This window comes from Anolis carolinensis, chromosome 1 (genome assembly GCF_035594765.1).
Source record: "Anolis carolinensis isolate JA03-04 chromosome 1, rAnoCar3.1.pri, whole genome shotgun sequence".
NCBI classification, from domain to species: domain Eukaryota; kingdom Metazoa; phylum Chordata; class Lepidosauria; order Squamata; family Dactyloidae; genus Anolis; species Anolis carolinensis.
In genome coordinates this window covers 350,680,944-350,701,572 of record NC_085841.1, presented here as the reverse complement: position 1 = coordinate 350,701,572, position 20,629 = coordinate 350,680,944, and the positions used below count along the sequence as shown (strand labels likewise).

Genomic DNA, 20,629 nt, shown 5'->3' with positions numbered 1-20,629 from the left:
GGAGGCCAATGGGGAATGTCTTTCCTGGCTTGACATTGGTGTGATCCTATCTATGGCAATTTCACTCGCTTGGGATTGTGCCCAGAGCACCTGTCAGCCTCGGACCCCCCCTTGTTTTCCTTTTCCCTGGGATGCAGCATCTCTCTCCCTTTGCAAGGCTTGGCTATTTCGTCATCTCACTTTAATGGAGGAGGAGGATCCACTGCCTCCTCTTTGTTTTTTCCCTTCAGAATTGGGACCCACAGAGGCTGAGTTACATTCTGGGGAAGCAGGAACCCCCTTTCTTTCTTTCTTCCACCCCCTCCACCTGACTGGGAGGCCTGGCTGCAAACTGGGAGCGACTGGACCCTCGACCCCCCTGCTTGGGAGCAAGCCTCCAATGGAATGAATGGAATATAAATAGCGGCCAATGGGCGCCTGGCTTTGGCTGGGTATAAAGGCGGCGGGAGGGCGGGGGTACGGCTCCAGTCGAGGCAGGTCTGTCTGGAAGAGCAGCAGGCAGGTTCCTTCCACTCCAGGCTCAAGTGCGACGCTTTTGTCTTGCTCTGAAACTCTCGGTAAGTCCTGGGAGGCAACGCGTAGCCGAGCCAAGATGCATTTGTCGGGCTAGCGCGGCAAATCATCTCGGATAGAAAGAAACTGAAACCAATCCTCTTTTTGTTTAGTATTTTTCCCTTGGGGAGGAAGCAAATAAGTCTTAATTTTGTCTCATTTATTCCAAATGGGTTTGGAAAAGGGAGGGAGAGGAAGGATGCGCGAGAGTAACCAAGGCGAAGTTGGGAGAAAGAAGATGCTGCCGCCCTTGACTTCCTTGGCGGGGAGAAAACTCAGCAAGCCCACTTCCACCTTTGGAGGCATTTTATTGTTTTGGCTCGCTTCTCCCGCCTTGCAGGGCTTCCTCTCCAACCCGCTGGGCCTTAAATTGGCATTTAGTAGGAGATTGGCATGATCCTCTCAGCGCGCAAAGCAGAGAGGAGTTCGTTACATAACGGAGGGCGCCCTTGCGTTTTCCCCTCGTTCCTTCCTCCTGGAGGCTTGGAGAGAGGGAATGGGACCCTTCCGTCTTCCCCAGGCTTGACCCCATCCCCTCTCTTCACCCATCGGTCTTACCCAGGATGGGTGCAAAGCGAGGCTTGCTTTGGACCCCTCTCCATGCCTTGGCCTCCTTTCCACAAGGACTTTTTAATCCCAGTCCTCCCCTAGAGAAGCTGTGCCTTGCAGGGAATTTATTCCCACTTCCCTCCCCATCATATCTGGGGTCGTCTCCAGCTTGGGTTTTTTCCTCGCGTCAGGAGCGACTTGAGAAACTGCAAGTCGCTTCTGGTGTGCTAGGATGATGTCCAAGGGGCGCCTGGATGTCCCAGCATGGGGAGCTGGAGGTGACAGAGGGAGCTCAACCCACTCTTCCCGGATTCGAACCACCGACCTGTCAGTCAACTGTCCTGCCAGCACAAGGGCTTAACCCTGGCATGGGCAAAGTTGTGCTTTCCAGGTGTTTTGGACTGCAACTCCCACCATTCCTCACAGCCTCAGGCCCCTTCCTTTTCCCCCTCGGCCGCTTAAGCGGCCGAGGGGGAAAAGGAAAGGGCCTGAGGCTGTGAGGAATGGTGGGAGTTGCAGTCCAAAACACCCAAGTTTACCCATGCCTGTGTTAACCCATGAGCCAAAAGGAGCCTCCAGCTGTGCACTCTTGGCGAGAAAGACAGGCATCTCCCTCCCTTGCTTTCCCTTTGGGTTGTTTGTCCAAATGACAACCTCACCTGTGCCTCTGAGCCTCCAGGATTCCACTCAGCTGCTTCAAATTATGAAGGGAAAGGGAAGGAGGGGATGGAGAAGCTAGCCGTGCACTCTTGGAGAGCAAAAGGCAATGGGAGAGTCTCCTCCACCCTCGCCCTTCCCTTGGGCTGTTTGTTGGGATGTTAGATCCACCTGTTCCAAGGAGAAATCGGGTAGAGAGAGAAGGCATTTCTAGAGTCTCCTGCCCTCCTCCTTGGCACATTCCTGGCGTCGCTTGCTGCCAATTTAGCCCCAACCGGCTTCTCCACTCTTGCAAAAGGGGAGCCCGGCTTGGAGAGGCGAGGCTGGGCTTGGAGGCTGGCAGAGCGGGGCGAGTCCTCTCTTTCTCCCTTGGCATCATCTGGCCAGGAAGGAGAGGACTCAGGACAAAGAGAGAGCGAGGAATCCAGCCTCCAACTCTCATCCAGAAAAAAGGGATTCTCAAGTCATCCATCCTTTTTTAAAAAAAAAAAAAAAAACATGTCTGCTCCCTTGCTTTGAAGGTGACCCTTTGGGACCAAGGGAGGGAGGAGGAAGTGGGGCAAGGCTAACTTAAGAGACACAGAGCTCTGTCTCTTTCTGTTCCTGGCATCCTCTCCTTCTCTCTCAGGCCCTTGACCTTGAGCAGATCTCTTAGCAGGGCTTCTGGTCCCTGCTGAGTGGCCCTTCCTGGTGCCAAGAGGAAGAGGAGGTGGAAGTCGAATGTTGGCCCAGTGCCTGGCAATCCTCAGGTGCCAGGCGGGGAGAGTGCTTGCCTGGGCAGGTCGCAGCAACGGTGACAAGGTGACCTTGCTGCAAGGCCCAGCTTCCACCCATGGCTAAGCTTTCCCCTCTCCTCTTCTTCTCCCTTAGCTCCTTGCAGTCAGGGGGCCGCCATGCCATTCTCAAACAGCCACAACCTCTTGAAGAAGAACTACTCCGCCGAGGATGAGTACCCCGATCTGAGTGCCCACAACAACCACATGGCTAAAGTGCTGACCAAGGAGCTGTATGCCAAGTTGCGGGATAGAAAGACTCCCAGCGGATTTTGTGTGGACGATGTGATTCAGACTGGGGTGGACAACCCAGGTAAAGGACGCAGGGCAGCCCTTCTTTGATCCGGATCTGTTCTCCCTTCATTAAGTGAGGAAGTGCTGCTTTGAAAATGGCATCTCAAAAGACCTCCTGATACAACCTTCAAGTGGCCTAGCTGCTTAATAGTACCCTTTGGCATTTGCCTGAAGGTTTAAATGTTGAGGGATGCAAACGGATGGTGCAAGTAGCTGATCTACGAAAACAATTACAATAGAGTCTCACTTATCCAACATAAACGGGCCGGCAGAACGTTGGATAAGCGAATATGCTGGATAATAAGGAGGCATTATGGAAAAGCCTATTAAACATCAAATTAAGTTATGATTTTACAAATTAAGCACCAAAACATGTTATACAACAAATCTGGCTGAAAAAGTAGTTCAATATGCAGTAATGCTACGTAGTAATTACTGTATTTATGAATTTAGCACCAAAATATCATGATATATTGAAAACTTTGACTACAAGAACGTTGGATAAGTGAGACTCTACTGTATATTCCAAATTCCTGTGCAAATTCTCTGCTAGGTACTCAAGTTTGATGCGCAGTAAGAGGCATACAGCATCTTCTTTCTTTTTTCTCTCTATTGGCAAAACCTTGAAAGCTGAATACTCATTAAATTTGAGGGGAGCTGCGGTGGACTGCTGACCTGAAGGTTGGGTTGCTGACCTGAAGGTTGCTGGTTCAAATCTGCAAGATGGGGTGAGCTCCCGTATGTCAGCTCTAGCTTGTGGGGATATGAGAGAAGCCTCCCAGCAACACATCCGGGAGTCCCCAGGGCAACGTCTCCGTAGACAGCCCATTTTCTCACACCAGAAGCGACTTGCAGTATGTTCTCAAGTTGCTTCTGACACGGTAACAAAAATAAAATTTGAGGTAGTTTAATTTTTCAAAAATCCCTTCCTATGGAAACTTGGTTACCCTCTGTGGCACTTCTTTGATCGATCAAGGGGGAGCAGATCTTGGTGATGTTATGCTGTCTTTGTCTTTAACCCTGCAGTATTTTGTGTGTTTTTATCACCTTCTAGCAAGAGCAAAATGGCCCCCTTTAATAACCAGAAACTGCCTCCTGATGAGGAATACCCGGACCTGAGCACCCACAACAACCACATGGCCAAAGTCCTAACCCTGGAATTGTACCAGAAACTGAGAGACAGAGTAACCCCCAGTGGCTTCTGCTTGGATGATATCATTCAGACTGGGGTTGATAATCCGGGTAAAAAAACAAAACCAAACACTCCCCAAAGCTTTGCAAGTCTTCTCTGTCCACCCGGCTGATGTAACCATGGCTTGTTGCTTAGGCTGACCTTGTGTGTGTGTATATGTGTGTGTTTGAGAGAGAAGGAGAAGGAACACAACCGTAGCTCTGGAAATGCCAAATGGCTGAAACAAAAGGTGTCGATCAAAGGAAATGGCTATTACTTGAGTTTAGAGGAGGCATGGGCAAACGTCCCTCCAGGTGTTTTGGACTTCAACTCCCATCATTCCTAACAGCCTCAGGCCCCTTCCTTTTCCCCCTCAGCCGCTAAGCGGCTGAGGGGGAAAAGGAAAGGGCCTGAGGCTGTTAGGAATGGTGGGAGTTGAAGTCCAAAACACCTGGAGGGACAACGTTTGCCCATGCCTGGTATATCATATATGATGGAAATTTATTTTCTTCTATTACTCCCACTTGGGAATAATACCCTGGACTATAGTGTGGTATGAATGTTGGACTACTGCTGTAGAGGCCAGGATTTGGATCCCCGCTCCGCTATGGAAACCCTTTGGGTGACCTTGGGAAAGTCACACTCTCTCAGCCTCAGAAGAAGGAATAAATCTTGCCAAGAAAACCCTGTAATAGGTTTGCCTTAGGGTCAACATAATTCAGTAATGACTTGAAGGTGCACCCAACAACAAACTCAATTGTGACTGCCATTTTGGGAAGAATTTAGCCAGTTTTTGCTGTTTTGTCCTTCGGATATTTTGGACTTCAGCTGTTAGGACTACTAACTTTGGATCTCACCTTTTAGGAGCTGAGATCCAATGCATCAATAATGTTAGAGAAGAGTTAACTGCCTTTGATTCAGCTCCCGTGCTGACCAAGGATTCTGGGGGTTGTACTTAAATCTTCCAAATTGCCATCCAGATGTCCTGCTTGTAGGTTTCCCGGTGGCATCAAAAATAGCACAATTGGGAGAGTGGATGCTGATGGCAATGGCTTTTAAAGTGATAATGAGATGGCCTTCTATTACAGGGTTGGGAAAAATGTGGTCCTTTGGATGTTGTTCAACTGCAGTTCCCATCATCCCTCACTACTGGCCAGTAGATTACTGCACATTAGAATCTGCAACAGTGACTACATTTTATCCAGCCTTGCACTATGGAAATATATGTCTTTTATCCCACACTTCTCTGTGGACATTTATGCTTTGACAGTGACTGCATTGTTTTCAAAATATTTTCTCAGCCTTTGGGCTGCTCCTTAGAATTGTGTATAAGCTTTGGACTCTTTAAATCCAAGGGAAAGAAATTCCTTATACACTGCGACAGGATTCATACAATGAACTTCAATGTAATAAACTTCAAATCCTAACAACCTTAGCCTGGTCAATGATGAGGAATGCTGGGTGCTGCAGTCCAGCCACATCTGCGGGGCTGTGTTAATCCTATTCCTGGTTTAAATAAAAGGTCTTTACAGCATGCAGAATAAGGAGATAAGAGTTCAGAGCAGACGGAATGAACTGTACTGTGTTTCAGAATACAGGAAAAAACTTCAAATTCTATCATGCATTAAAAAAATCTCCCAGCAAACAAAAAATTGTGGCATGAAGGAATGGCTGGTGTGTATGAGGAGTACTGTGATTGCAAAGTATGATTTCCTGAGAAAAATGGCTGGGTTAAAAAAAAGTTTTTTGTCCATTACTGTTACATCTCCGGACACCTCTAAAGATTGAGATGCCTGCATACGATTTCAAAGGTTTAATTTCTATTTTCAGGGCTCTGTTTGTTCTCCTAGGATTAAATTACGTAAAAGTATATGTATGCAGATATAATCGCCTCAGTTTGCATAATTGCAGAATTTGTATTGTCTTGCATGTAGAATTTTAATGTGGGCATGAAAGATGTATTGCCTTGTATACAAGTAGTAGCAACATTAGATGCCTTTGTGGGGTTCGGAAGGGAGAATATCAATTCATGTCTCCTGTTCAGTATTACAGCTTTTCCAGTGACCTCCGGTGAAATTGCATCCCAAAGCTCCTAACTCATTATAACTTGAATAAACAAAACCAATTAATTGTGACTGGAGGACTTAGTTTTTTTCTGATGGCATAATTTTGAATTAATCAGACATGCCGACTCTTCTCCAGGTTGAGCATCACTTATCTGAAATCCTTAGGACTAGAAGAGTTCCAGATTTTTGTTTCCCCCCCAGAATTTGGGATACTTGTAAATACACAATGACACATCTTATAGATCGGGACCCAAGTCTAAACAGGAAATTCATTTATGTTTTTTTACACACACAGCCTGAATACAATTTTATGAATGATGTTTGTGTTTTTGTACGTTGACCCATCTGATAGTAAATGTGTCACTATAATGTAGAATTAATGCAGTTTGACACCATGGTTCAGTGCTATGGAATCTAGGGTTTTGTAGTTTGCTGAGGCACCAGCACATTTTGGCAGAGAAGGCTAAAGACCTTGTAAAACTACAACTCCACGATTCCATAGCATTGAGCTATGGCTGTTAAAGTGGTGTCAAATTGCATTCGTTCTTCAATGTAAATGTACCCATGTGGACAATTTTGGAATTCCAGATAAGAAATACTCAACCTGTACTATACTTAATCCTTTTTTAAGCCCTACATTTTTTTAAGCGGTTAGTAAGCATTTTAATTAGGCAGTGTACCAGATGGTCATGCAAATTGTGTGCAAATGAAAAAGTCTTAATGATTTGAGTTCTCACATCGTAGTAAAACAAGGCTTGTTTAGCCCTCTTTTTAGAAAAGCCCAATGAGATACAAAATCTGTAATTCTTGCCTTGCTGGTGATTTTGAATTGGGAATGCAAGCTGCTGGTATCTTGTGCTTGAGCACCAATTAATATTATTCTGGCTTGTTCGTCTCTGTAGGTCACCCCTACATTATGACAGTTGGATGCGTAGCTGGTGATGAGGAGTCTTATGATGTGTTTCCTGAACTATTCGATCCCATTATTGAGGACCGACATGGAGGCTACAAGCCTACAGATCAGCACAAGACGGACTTGAATCCTGATAACTTGCAGGTAGAGACGCCATTGAAGATCGGGGGATATTTCACAGAAAAGCATGTTGCGATCATATATGTGTATGCCAAATGGTCTTGCTCTCTAGAATCGATTGAGTTGGAGGCAATATTGCACAGGCTGTGAACAGAGGGAGAAAAAAAATAGTGATTCTTTTGCCTCCTACGCAAGCTTGATAGCTTGCTTCTTCAGCCACAGGCAAGTCATACTATTTTCAGCCACAGGTTTCTTCTGGATCTTTCCCTTTGTGGTCTGCATTGGTTTTTCCAATTCCCAGACCTTCAAGACCAAGCCTTTAAAAAGTTGACTTTAAGACAGGGGTGGGAATCTTGCACTCCTTCAAATGTTTTTGCACTGTATGTCACAGAAGTCTTGTTCCCCTATCGTGTTTTAGGAAGTCATAATATTGGTAGCAGCGCTGCATGTGCAGATGGATATAAATGTTCAGATTTGTTTAGGTTTGGCCATTGGGGTTGTTATTTCAAATGTCTAGAGTGTGGATAGGCACAAACTTTGGTCTTCCAGGTGTTTTGGACTACAACTCCCACAATTCCTAACAGCCAGTAGGCTGTTAGGAATTGTGTGAGTTGAAGTCCAAAACACCTGGAAGGCCAAAGTTTGCCCATACCTGGTCTAGAATTTGGGGATAATCCTTTTTTTGGAGTAGAGCACCCAGGATTCCCCACCCAGGATGGCCACTGGCAATGCTGGCTAGGGGATTCTGGGAACTGTAGTCCAAAAAGTAACTGAATTATTGCAATCTATTTCCTGGTGAGACTTTCTCTGAGTATTGCATTTTGAGCAGATCCTAGTTAATTCCTCTTTAAATAGACATCTTGTGCTAGTAAATATTACCTTTCTCCTCCCATTTCCTGCAGTACTGTTACTACAACCTTAGCGTATTCTCCTGTCATCTGCATTGTGACTCTTGTTACAAACAATAGTCTTGAAGATTGAAATAATGAGCAATACTCTTGAACAGTCTCATTAAACTAGCTGGGGTTGCTTCAACCAGTGCCTTATCCCATCCCAAGGAAAATCAATGCATGTTTAGCGATCCAAGTTGCACAACGAGAGAAGGATAATAGATTCTCTCGCTTTTTGATATTATTCAGATAATAGCCTAATTCCCATTGGGGAGAAAAGTGGGATATAAAATAAATAAATCCTGTTATTCTGAGCATGGTAGACCCATTGGACCAACTGGATTTACTTACGTAGTGCCTCACTGTTCAGTAATTGATACAATGGGTCTCTTCTAGCTGGGACTGATAACAGGATTCCAGCCAAAGTAAAAAAAAAATAGTATATAAGTAAAGTTGTAGTATCTCTCCAGGGTTGCTTGCTGACATATTAAGCCCATCCAGCCATCATTGGACTGAAAGGTGAGAGACTTAGATTCAAATCCTCAGCAAAACTATGAAACCAGGACCAGATTCACACAAATCAGAAGAAATTAAACTATGCAGACTACTGAAATTGCATCATAAAAGACAGGAGAGAAATATAAGTAAGACTTAAACAAGACAAGCCTAAGAGCACTCTTTGTGTTGTATAGCACATCTTGCCTTCCTTGTATGGAGGTGAGCCATAAAATATGCCTTCCTCTCATTCATTGATCTACGAGATTTTGACCACAAATTGCTTTAAAGTGCTTCCTTCTGTCAGACTCAAAACACAGCTCTTCAAGCTTTGAGCTGGCCTTGTTTAAAGCATTTGGAGCGAAAGGATAATACAGCATTGACCTCTGCTAGCAGAGGTTAAATGGACTAGGCCAGCTCTCCTAAAGGGCTGTAGCAGATAGAAGTCTACTACTGTGAGTCCACCTAGAGAAGGTGCATTGGATCAAGGGGATTTACCTACAGATTCATCTGTAGTTAGTTGATTAACTAGGAGTGCTTTTGTTGGAACGAACCAATAGCTTTTTGGCTACAAGCATCTGAGAAGCTGAGAACTGCTGGCTAGGAACTGGATGCCAAGTGTTTTATAATTAATGGGCTGTGGGGGAAAAGCTGCTAAGACTTCAGCACAAAATCTTAATGGGATGTCTTGTGCTAATGCCAAATAATACTCACTTGCCCTCATTAAATGGTGAGCATTACATGGGCAGGTGATTCAAGGCAAGACTTGACAGTGGATCATGTGCTCTTGCGGAGAGGCTACTTACTTAAGATGTTTTTCTCCTGTCCTGCAGGGTGGTGACGATCTGGACCCCAACTACGTTCTAAGTTCCCGTGTCCGAACTGGTAGGAGCATTCGTGGCTTCTGCCTCCCCCCTCATTGTAGCAGAGGAGAGAGACGTGCTATTGAAAAGCTTTCTGTGGAAGGTATGGTTGAGCAGAACTTGCAGCTTGCAAGCCAGTGGCCCAAATGAACTAAATCTGGCTGTAGTTTTGACAATCACTCAGTAGTGTCATTGGAAGGGATGAGTTGTTAGTCTTATCCCAGGAGATTAGGGTCTGAATCCAGTTGATAGAACCACAAAAGTAGGTTCTTTGAATCAATGAAATTTACCCAAGTGTTGTCCTACCATTCACCAATCTAAACATTTATTCTAGTTGGGGCAATTAATGGGACTGACCAATGTCCTTGGTATCAGCTGGGGAGCTAGAATTTAGTACATGTGTAGACCAAGGTCTCAGCCTTTAGCCCTCCAGAAGTTTCAGTCAACAGGGTCAATGGTCAGGAATTTGGTGTACAAAACTTCTGAAAGGATCAGAGTTTGAGATCCAGTGGCGCAAAACATCTTTGGGAAAGGTCAGCATTATTTCAACACAGTGTAAAAAGGTAAAACTCTGAGGTCAAATAGAGGTAGGCAAGCCACATTTTAAACCAAAAGTTGGGTTGTAATCTGTTAAATCTTTTACATGCTTGAATTAGTCTTAGTATGGCAACAATAATCTCATCCCACAACTAGAATGCAAGTCCCTGGCAATAGACAATCCCTATTTAACAGGCTGTGATTATGGCAGGTTGATATAGGAAAGAAAAAGAAAACAATCATCTGAGAGAGAACAAATTAATTAATTTGCTTTCTTTGTAGCCCTCCCAGCTTCCTTGGAAATAACAATTAATTGCCCAGTTGGGAAAGTTTTTTAAAGGTTCGAGTCCTCTTGGGATGGCTAGCTCACCTTAATTTTGACACCAAATTGACATACGAAGTAAAAGAGCTTTGAAGGGAAATACTTCTTAGTAGTTGTGGGAACTGCTTTTGTGTAATTGGTTTAGAAGATCTGGCAGCAAGGCAGAATAAGAACTTGGTTTTCCTCTACTCCCTGAACTGCATGTTTAATTCTTTCAAGGCATGAGAAATCCTGTAAGCCTCTTGTCTTGTCTTTTCAGCTTTGGCTAGCCTGGAAGGGGACCTCAATGGGAAGTACTATGCGCTGAAAAACATGACAGATGCCGAGCAGCAGCAACTCATTGACGATCACTTTTTGTTTGACAAGCCTGTCTCTCCTTTGCTCTTGGCCTCTGGAATGGCACGGGACTGGCCCGATGGCCGGGGCATTTGGTAAGTCTAGTGGAAATATAATGCCTTTGAACTGATGTGGCAGGCTTCCCAAAGGACACATTATAACTTCAATAATGTGACTTTTTGGGCAGCACAGCTCCCAGAATTCTCCATTTGGCATAGCGAGTGGGTTCAGCAGGCATGCGGTCAAAGCCTTTTTAAAAATATGGCTGTAATGTAATCTCTTCATGAGGAAAATGGTCTTAAGGCATCAGCTGTCAAGTAGTGTCCTGCTTTTAAAAGTTACTGTACCCTGATATTTTGGTTGAGAGAATACTGCATGTCTTAAATATATTTTGTGGACATAATGACAACTTGGCACAGCCTGTCTAGTCCAACTACCATCGTTAAGACAGAAGAGCTGCCTTGTATCTGGGCCTGCTCAAATACATCAAATAAAGAATTTGAAACTATCTCATACTAAATCTTTCCAGAATAATATGAAACATGAGACTCTCCCATTGGAATTGTTTCCCAGTGTGATTCACCACGTATGTTACATCCCTTCCAAGCAACTGCCGGGGGGAAAAAACCATGATTCCAATAAATTGGGTTGGACTTGATATAATGGCTGGAGCTTAACTTGACCTCAGCAAAACCAAAGTTCAGTTGAAGTGCAGACTGATGACTCATCCAACATATCACAACGTATTTGCCAGTTCATCCATGGGATTCCCCTTCTCAAGGGTTTGTGGGTTTGCTTTGTCTAGAATTTGTAGAACTACAGTATCCACAACAGCAATGCAAATCAACCAAAGCTCTAAAGAGCAGTTAGGGTGCATATTTTGCATTGGAAATCCAAAACTTGGCTGATCGTCTACATCATGTGTGAATCTATGCTTCAGTAATTAAGTGGTGGGTGTGCTATACCGTTTCTCCTGAATGCTGACTTTATGCAGCCAATTGCAATTCTGTGAAGGTGTTTGCTGTTTCCCAATCCTAGTGAATAATGCAGCATGAAGAGATAGTTATGTACTGTATGATTGCATGTGTAACAGTTGCACTCCATTACATAACTGTGAACTGAATATGGACATTACATCTTGGCCAAAAAAATACAACTTCAGATTTAAGCAAATGTGCAGAACACCAAAAGGATGCCAACATTAATGTCCAGCATTTCAGTTCTGTTGAAGCTATGCAAGCTACTCACAAATTCACATTGTCAGTCTTTACAGTTATTTGGAAGGTGTTTTTGACATTCTCTTCCAATAGTAATCTCCATTCAAGGAATTAGACACGGGGTCTGGTTTCCTAAGAGCTATAGCAGAACGCTCCATGCAGTTATGACATGACCGTGGAGGTGTCTATGGACAACGCTGGCTCTTCGGCTTAGAAATGGAGATGAGCACCAACCCCCAGAGTCGGATACGGCTAATCTTAATGTCAGGGGAAAACCTTTACCTTTAGCTTTATTAACTTTCCACAGAGTTTATTTTCACCAAAGGTTGGAAAGTACAACAGACGGACATATCCACAGAGGTTTTTACTATAGCAGAGTTTACAATTTGGTGTCCTTTGATGTTTGGGGATTATAACTACCATAATCAACATGGCTAATGGATATTATATGACCTGTGATCCAAAATGTATGAAAGTCACTAGATTGCCTACCCCTGCGCGATAACTATAGATTTCTAACACACTTTCAACAATATTGGTTAAGGAGAAGAACCATTTTGACCACCCAGTTTGGATCTGGATGCAAACTTCCAGGGAACACTCAGTCTTTCATTTTTGCAGATTCTGCATCTACATATTCAACTATTCAAGGCTTGAAAACACCCCCCCCCCTTAAAAATTGAGACAGTAAATCTTGATTTTGCCATTTTATATAAGGGACACTATTTCATTGTATATAACGGAACAGATAATGTTATCCATGGGGGTCCCAGCATTAAACTCAGCACATACCAAGTCCCTGTATGTTTTTAAACTGTACATTTCTGAAGGTTTTATTAATTTAACCATCCAATAGATCTCCTATCTTAAACTCTCTGGCATGGAGTTTAAACCCCACTCCCCTAATATGACTACCTCAAGGACCAGCACAACTGCTGTCCATGGTAGCTGTCAGTCAGGAATATATATAGAGAAGCTGACTTCAGCAGAACTCTGTAAATGACCTTCCTTATCTAAACAGTGGCTGCTTTGTGCAGATATGCAGCAATATGTCTGCTTGGAGGTTCTAAGGACATGGCAGGTGGAAATTTGTAAAGCGTCTGACTCAAAATGGTTGCCTTCCTACGTAGTGCTATTGTACTTGAGTTGTAACCAAGGAGATCTCAAATGTCCTTGGCTTCTTGAGCGCATGATGCACCTACTTTGCTGGAACAAAGCAAGGACCTGCCTACTCCGTCTCTGGATGAGAGGCTGCCTAGGAATCTCTCTCCCAAATAGATTCAGCACTTTGGCTAGGCCCTATAAAAACCCATCATGCATTTGTTGCACCCTTGAGGTGAAAGCCACCAGCCCACAGTGGAATTCCATGAGTTCCGTGATGGAAGAATGATGTAATACATATGTAATAAAATAATAAACAGAGCAACCCTTGATTGTACTTGCAGCGGGGATGGAAATAATTAGTTTTCAGACGTCTCAACCAGCATGACTGTTAGTCATGGTAGCTGAGGGTATTGTAGGAGTAGTTTAAAAATCCAAGTGTTTTGGGCTTTGACTTGCTGCAATTGCTAAGCCTTGGCATCATAACAACCCACATCTCTTCCCCCTCTATTGTCTGTTTCCTATTAATAACATCAATCTCCATGAAACAATTTTAGTACAATAACGAACTACATTTTAAAATCTGAAAGGAGAGATAGGCTAGATGCTGGGCTTAGTTTGTCAGGCAGTTTCTTCAGACTCTCCTGGGTGAAGGAATGCAATCTTCCTCATAGTTTCTTGGTAAGAAAATAAAAAGTGCCTATAGATATTTTTCTTTAATGAGAGTTAGTGAGGGTTTCTTTTTCATGTCAGGAGCGACTTGAGAAACTGCAAGTCGCTTCTGGTGTGAGGTGTAGTGTTTTGAATGTTGGGTAAAGAGTTCTGGAGACGGGGGTCCAAGTCCTAGCTCAGCCATGCAAACCCACTTAGTAATCCTTGGCAATCACACCCTCTCATCCTCAGAGGAAGGCTATGGAAAACCCCTCTCTGAAGACATCTGACCAAGAAAAGCCAGGGAAGGGTTGTTATGGAGTTGACTCCAAGTCACATAAAAATAGCAACATAGATTTCTTGCTATCTTAAGTGGTAGACACGTATAATAGTAAAATTTGAATTGGCATGGGAGCACTGTGTAGGATTTTGTTGGTATTGCTGTCAAGTCAGTTTTGACTTAGGATGATCCTATGAAATGAGATCCTATGAGATCCCTGGTCATCAATTGCCCTGATCAGGTCTTGCAAATTCAGGGCTATGGTTTCCATGAATGAATCAATCCACCTATAATGCACTCTTTCTCTTTTTTCTTTCACTCTGATGTCATCCACTTTCCCAAACATTATTATTTTCCCCAGTGGGTCGCATCATCTCAAAATACATTCAAAGTTTGGTCATCTTGGCATTTTGGTAGAATTGAGGCTTGCTTTGTTTTCAATCCAATTCGTTTGTCTTTTTAGAAGTTGGTGGTGTCCATAGGACTCTTCTCCAATACAATATTTGAAATAAATTGATTTCCTTCCTGTTAGAAATTTTCACTTTCTAGGAGTTCTGGAAAATAACTATTTTGTGAGTTCCACCAGCATAGATAGGCGATTTCAAAAGGTAAAACTTGTGTTTATTGCACAATTATGATATAGGTCAGTGATTTCCTCTTTCATCCTCAGGATGGTTTGAACTTCAGTTCCTGGAAGCTGATCATTGGCCATGTTAGCTGTAGTTTCTGGGAGATGAAGTCCCAGATGTCTGGAGGACATAATGTTGAAAATCACTGATAACAAATGAAAATATAGCTCACTTTATTAGTTCTGGGCAAAAATGTGGCTCACTCAACCAATTTCCGGGTTTGTCTCTCCTCAGGCATAATGACAACAAGACCTTCCTTGTCTGGGTCAACGAGGAGGACCACCTTAGAGTTATTTCCATGCAGAAAGGTGGGAACATGAGGGAAGTTTTCAACCGCTTCTGTACAGGACTAACGCAGGTAAATTATGATTGGTGGTAGATCTGAGTAGAAGCTTCCAGAAAGGGAGGGGATTGGTGCAGGCTTGCAGCATTGCAGTGCTGAATTCAAAGTGCTGACTTAAGGGTCGGCTCTAAAATAAATGCAGCGGCATGCGTTGGCCGGGCTGTGAATTCCCAGTCCAGACAGAGGTTGTGGTGCAGTGCGCTTGAAGGATGAAATGCAGTTCCCTTCTGGCACCAGACCTTTACTGGACTGCCTGTCTTCTTTTTGCCTTGGAGAAATAGAGATCTGCAAGCATTATTAGCCCAATAAAGCCTTGAATCTCAGATTTCCGAACAGGATGTTAAGAGCCTTGTATTCTTAAAACAGCTGTCGTGTAAGTCTGGCACATGTAAAAAGATTAGCAGGTACAGTAGAGTCTCACTTATCCAAGCTAAACGGGCCAGCAGAAGCTTGGATAAGCGAATATCTTGGATAATGAGGGATTAAGGAAAAGCCATTTAAACATCAAATTAGGTTAGGTTACAAATTAAGCACCAAAACTTCATGTTAGACAACAAATTTGACAGAAAAAGTAGTTCAATACACAGTAATGTTATGTTGTAATTACTGTATTTACGAATTTAGCACCAAAATATCACGATATATTGAAAACATTGATGACAAAAAATGGCTTGGATTATCCAGAGGCTTGGATAAGTGAGGCTTGGATAAGTGAGACTCTACTGATATGTTACTTCCACAGTAACATAAACAAATACAGTCAAGTAGAGATGTTGCAGTGGTTATCTTGCATAAGCACACTGGCATTTGGGCATTGTCTCTTCTTGTAATTTGCATTATGGGAGAAGGTCAGTCAAGTATTAGAAGAAGCCATGCATGTTGTAATAGTCTCTCACATGCATGCAGAGAGTGAGAGAGAGATAGAAAGGGAGAGAGACTGTTAGTACAGAATTGTGGAGTTGGAAGAGACCTCAAAGGCCATCTGGTCCAACCCCCTGCTGTGCACGAATATACAATCAAAGCACTTCTGATATGTCTATTGAGTCTCTGTTTAAAAACCTCCAGGGAAGGAGACTCCACCACACTCGGAAGCAGTGTATTCCACTGTCAAACAGCTCTTGCTCTCAGGAAATTCTTCCTAATATTTAGGCTGAATCTCTCTTCCTGTAGTTAGAATCCGTTGTTCTGTGTCTTAGTCTCTGGAACAGCAGAAAACAAGCTTGCACCATCTTCATTATGACATCCTTTCAGATATTTATAACATAGCTATCAGATCACTTCTTAAGCTTCTCTTCTCCAAGCTGAACATGGTAATTCTGGGAAATGTAGTCTAAATGTAGTCTTCTCCTAAATGTACATCTAGCATTAGTTCTGGGGACAGACATAGTTAACCTGCCTTTCTTGTTCAAGATAGATGTAACTGGGAGTCCCCTAGGTTGTTTTGCCTTTTGTTACAAATAGACTCCCTCATAGTTATTTGGTTTTTTTCCTTCTAGATTGAAACACTCTTCAAATCCAAAAACTATGAATTTATGTGGAATCCCCACCTTGGCTACATCTTGACCTGCCCATCCAACTTGGGCACAGGTCTCCGTGCAGGTGTCCATATTAAGCTGCCCAACCTTGGCAAGCATGAGAAATTTGGTGAAATCCTCAAGAGGCTGAGGCTGCAGAAACGTGGCACAGGTAAGAAAATGAAACTTGGGGCTTTATTTTACTCCTTCCTTGTCTTGAAATGGACTGTCTGTTCTTTAGCCAGGACACAGTAAGACCAGTAAAACTACCACAGAAGCAATGCCAAACAAACAAGGCATTACAACAAAACATTACTGTCTGCAGGCATTTATAGTTCCTAGCATGAAAACAAATAAAAACCAGAAAGCTTGTGCCAAAAGATGTTCTTTTTTTTAAAAAGGCTAAAGTCCTTTTAAAGCTTGAAACTGAACTATGTGTATGCCTCAGTCAATGAAGTAGATGTGGTCCCTGGCATTACTACTTTAACATAAAATTTGATACTACAGGCAGGAATAACATGGAAAGAATAAGGATGGGTTTCTAGACCACACATAAAAGAGGAGTAGAGCATGTTTCAGCAAATTTTTTATTAAAAACAAACAATATGCCCTTGTGAAATGAAACAACCAGGACAGATAGTCTTGCATAACTAAACAAAAATATTTTGATCCTTCTAGGGACTTAAAAACTTCTCGCAAAATTCATCCAGGGATGACTTTATTCCATCATCCACCACATTTCTTACAGTTTTCATTTTGGTGGCTAAACTTATTTAGGTTTATGCTTAAAATTACGCTGATAGTGAGGCAGGTTTATCTGCTTTCCACATTTCTCTCTGTTTTGGTGGTCACACATTTTCAGTGAGAAACTATTTGCCTGTTGCAGGCAGATCCACACAGTTACAGTAGGAATGGCTAAAGTTGAATCCTATTTGGGAGGGGGGGGGGCTCAAGCTTTATTACTCCTTTTACTTCAAACAAGCATCTACAGCCCCACACTGAAAATCCATGTTTCTCCAACCCTCCTTTATTATCCTTCCAGTACCAATGCTGCTAGGAAACTTTCGAACTAGATGGAGCAGTGGTTCTCAACCTGTGGGTTCCCAGATGTTTTGGCCTTCAACTCCCAGAAATCCCAACAGCTTGGATTTCTGGGAGTTGTAGGCCAAAACACCTGGAGGACTCAAAGGTTGAGAACCACTGAGATACGAGGCTATGGAGGAAAAGTTGGGAATAGTGTAAAAAGAACCTTTGTTGCGGGCTTTAATAACTGAGATATATTTTAAACTTAAGTCTGACCTAAAATAGCCCAGGCAGGTTTACCACCACAGTTAACATTTGGCTTTTCACTGTAGGGCCATCCCAAAACATTTGGCCACCTGAGTTCAAGGTGATGAACATGGCTCTTTCTGCTCGAAGCTATGCAGTATCAATACAGGCTGACAGTGACTTAAAGTCATTGAATGAGTTTCATGCTCATTCAAATGCTCTAACCACTGCACCATGCTGGTTTTCCAGCCTCTATCTGCTAGTTTTTCGTAGGAATCTAATTGGAAAGAGGCAAGCCCCCAGAGAGGATTTAAGAGGACATGTAAGCAGTTGTCACAGTGGCAAGGCTATTTTGTTGCTGCTCTGCCAATAGACACCTTATAGTTTCCTACTCCTGTAAGGTCTGGAGGAAGGAGGGCTAGAACTGTGACTGACAAAGGGCATACCGAGAAGCTTCCTATGTAGATGGATGCTCCTGGGATTTTACTTGTTTACATCTGCATATCTTGCTTATATTTAAGAATCTCAGGCTAGATGGATAATTCTCAACTATCCCCCGACTCTGCATGCACAAATGCTCCCCTATACAGAAAGCTTCACAAGAGTCTGCTTTGTCTTAACTGAAATCCAATTTCTAGTTCCAGCTGGAGTAAATTAATTGACTCTTCCTAATCTTAAATCAAGACTCACTTAAATCTCATTTATTCAAATGGCTCTAGTTTATTAGGAGTAGCAGTTGGATTTAGGTTTTTTTCCTAGGTGTTTGTCCTTAGAGAGGACGTTTTGATCCACTGGGCTCCAGATTTCAATTAAGTAGACATTTTGTTTTCATTATTAATTAAAAAAAATTGCATTTGGAATTTCAAAATTCTCCAAAATCTGAAATTGTCCAGATGGGTAGCTTGAGATGGTATTACCCTGTAAGGCAGTGGTTTTCAACCTGTGGGTCCCCAGGTGTTTTGGCCTTCAACTCCCAGAAATCCTAACAGCTGGTCAACTGGCTGAGATCTCCGGGAGTTGTACGCCAAAATACCTAGGGACCCACAGGTTGAGAACCACTGCTTTAAGGGAAAACACTCAGGAATTAGACTGATTGCTTAAAGAGAAGGGGCCTTGCATGTTCTATTTGCTGTTGTCCATCTGTTGGTTTATGTTTTTAACAAGTTTAATTTTTTTTGATAGTTTAATGATCTTTGTAACTTTTGTGTATTTTTAGTTTTTAGTTAACCTCCTTAAATCTTTAACTGGGGGAAAAGAAGGATATAAATAAACAACATAGCAATGAATGTGTTGGTGGAAGCCTCTGCCTCTCAGCTTGATTCCCGTCTTCAATTTCTTTGTGGGTTTTTAGGTGGTGTGGACACAGCTGCTGTGGGAGGAGTGTTTGATGTCTCCAACGCCGACCGTCTTGGATTCTCCGAGGTGGAGCTGGTACAGATGGTGGTCGACGGGGTGAAACTGCTGATCGAAATGGAGAAAAGCCTTGAGAAGGGGCAGTCCATTGACGATCTCATGCCCGCTCAGAAATGAAAAGCACTTTAACATCCCAGCACCCCCATGCTTCTTCCTAACTTATTGGATGAATAATACAACAAATGAGGAAAAAAACCCATGAGCTGCTCCAATCAAAACGTGGAGTCAACAGAGAAATTCCCACTTAGTAACACTTGTAGAAAGTCTTCCATCCATATGTGTTAGAGTTTATTTTTTTGATGGCTAAAATGTCACAGAGAAACTGAAATAAAACCATTGTTTGGCCTGATACATGCCTTGATTGTTGTTTTTCATTTTTTAAAAAATGTACAGTAGACCCTCTACTAGTGTGAAATTTAGGAGTGCAGGACTTCTGCAGAAGGAGAAAAACCATGACCTGAGAGAACACTCATCTAGGAAGTTCTAGATCCTCCAGAGTATTGGAAGCTAACCATAGGATTGTGTTGGAGGATCTAGAGCAGTGGTTCTCAACTGGTGAGTCCCCAGGTGTTTTGTCCTACAACTCCCAGAAATCCCAGACAGTTTACCAGCTGTTAGGATTTCTGGGAGTTGAAGGCCAAAACATCTGGGGACCCAGAGGTTGAGAACCACTGATCTAGAGTTTACCAGAGAAGTGTCCTTTTTATGAGTCTCGGGGATCTCCAGGGCAACCCTGTAGTCAACTTCTGGTGGAAGTTGACATAGGATCACAAAATAAAATATTAATGAAATCCACAGAAGTTATCCCTACAGAGAACATACTAATAAAATCAGTGAATAATCAAATTCACAAAGGCTGAGTCCACAAATGTTCCCTGCCCTGGTCACCAGCTGAACAGATACCTATTTCTTGCATAGCTACTGCCTGGTAAAATAGGTTTGCGGTGTTGGGCCAGGAAATGACATAGCCACATCTCTGTGACATAGCTGGGCTGTGTGGAATACAAACTCTTAATCTGGGGCCAATGCAGGTCAAACACAACTATGCATTTAGGAGCATAAAGCCAATGAGGTTATCACAAAGTTCAAGCAGTTAAGAGATACAAAGCCACAATTCTTTATTACAACTAAGGGAATTCATGGTGACATATAGGGTTCACTCAGAGCAGTCCTGTATGTAAAGTAGTTTACATGGAGAGAGTAATCACCCACCCAATGGAACATGGATCTCTTCTCCAATCATCTTAACATGAATGTAATGCTAAACTATTTTGGAAGGAGGCTAATTGTCAGTCTTTATTACATTCAATCTCAATTGTTCATCTCAGCCCTTTCTGAAATAGTATTTTGGTTTTCACAAAACCAGAGCAGCCTGATCCAGCCCAAAGGTGGTTAAAAGGAATCAATGCATGTTTACTCCCTTCTGCTACTGAAGCTGGTACTTAGTGTGCTGTAAATAAACACAACTGCTGCAAGGTACTTACTAAGCGCATAAGCTCAGGTACTGTAAAGCAAATCACTTACACTCAGGCAAAGCAAAAACATCTCTTCCTTAGTAAGCAGATGAGTTTTTCAATTAAAACAAAATCCTTACCAACTAAACAGAACTTGCAAAACCACCCAAGTCTTTGATAATGAGCTGTAACTTTGTCACCACACTGCCTTCTACTCTGC

At 42.9% G+C, this 20,629-nt stretch overlaps 1 protein-coding gene across 2 annotated transcripts; it reads left to right on the top strand.

The window, feature by feature from the left end:
- Positions 1–399: 399 nt before the first annotated feature.
- Positions 400–19,304, top strand: ckb (creatine kinase B). Of its 2 annotated transcripts, none has more exons than XM_003224054.4 (8): positions 400–557; positions 2,629–2,844; positions 6,965–7,119; positions 9,314–9,446; positions 10,462–10,633; positions 14,651–14,774; positions 16,256–16,445; positions 18,894–19,304. In XM_003224054.4, exons 1-8 carry the CDS (start codon positions 410–412, stop codon positions 19,070–19,072), a joined length of 1,317 nt encoding a protein of 438 aa, XP_003224102.4. In that variant the 5' UTR covers positions 400–409; the 3' UTR covers positions 19,073–19,304. The 2 variants fall into 2 exon arrangements, with proteins under 2 accessions (XP_003224102.4, XP_008113938.2); XM_008115731.2 differs by lacking the exon at positions 2,629–2,844 and adding an exon at positions 3,880–4,067 and having other exon boundaries at positions 418–557.
- The last annotated feature ends 1,325 nt before the right edge of the window (positions 19,305–20,629 follow it).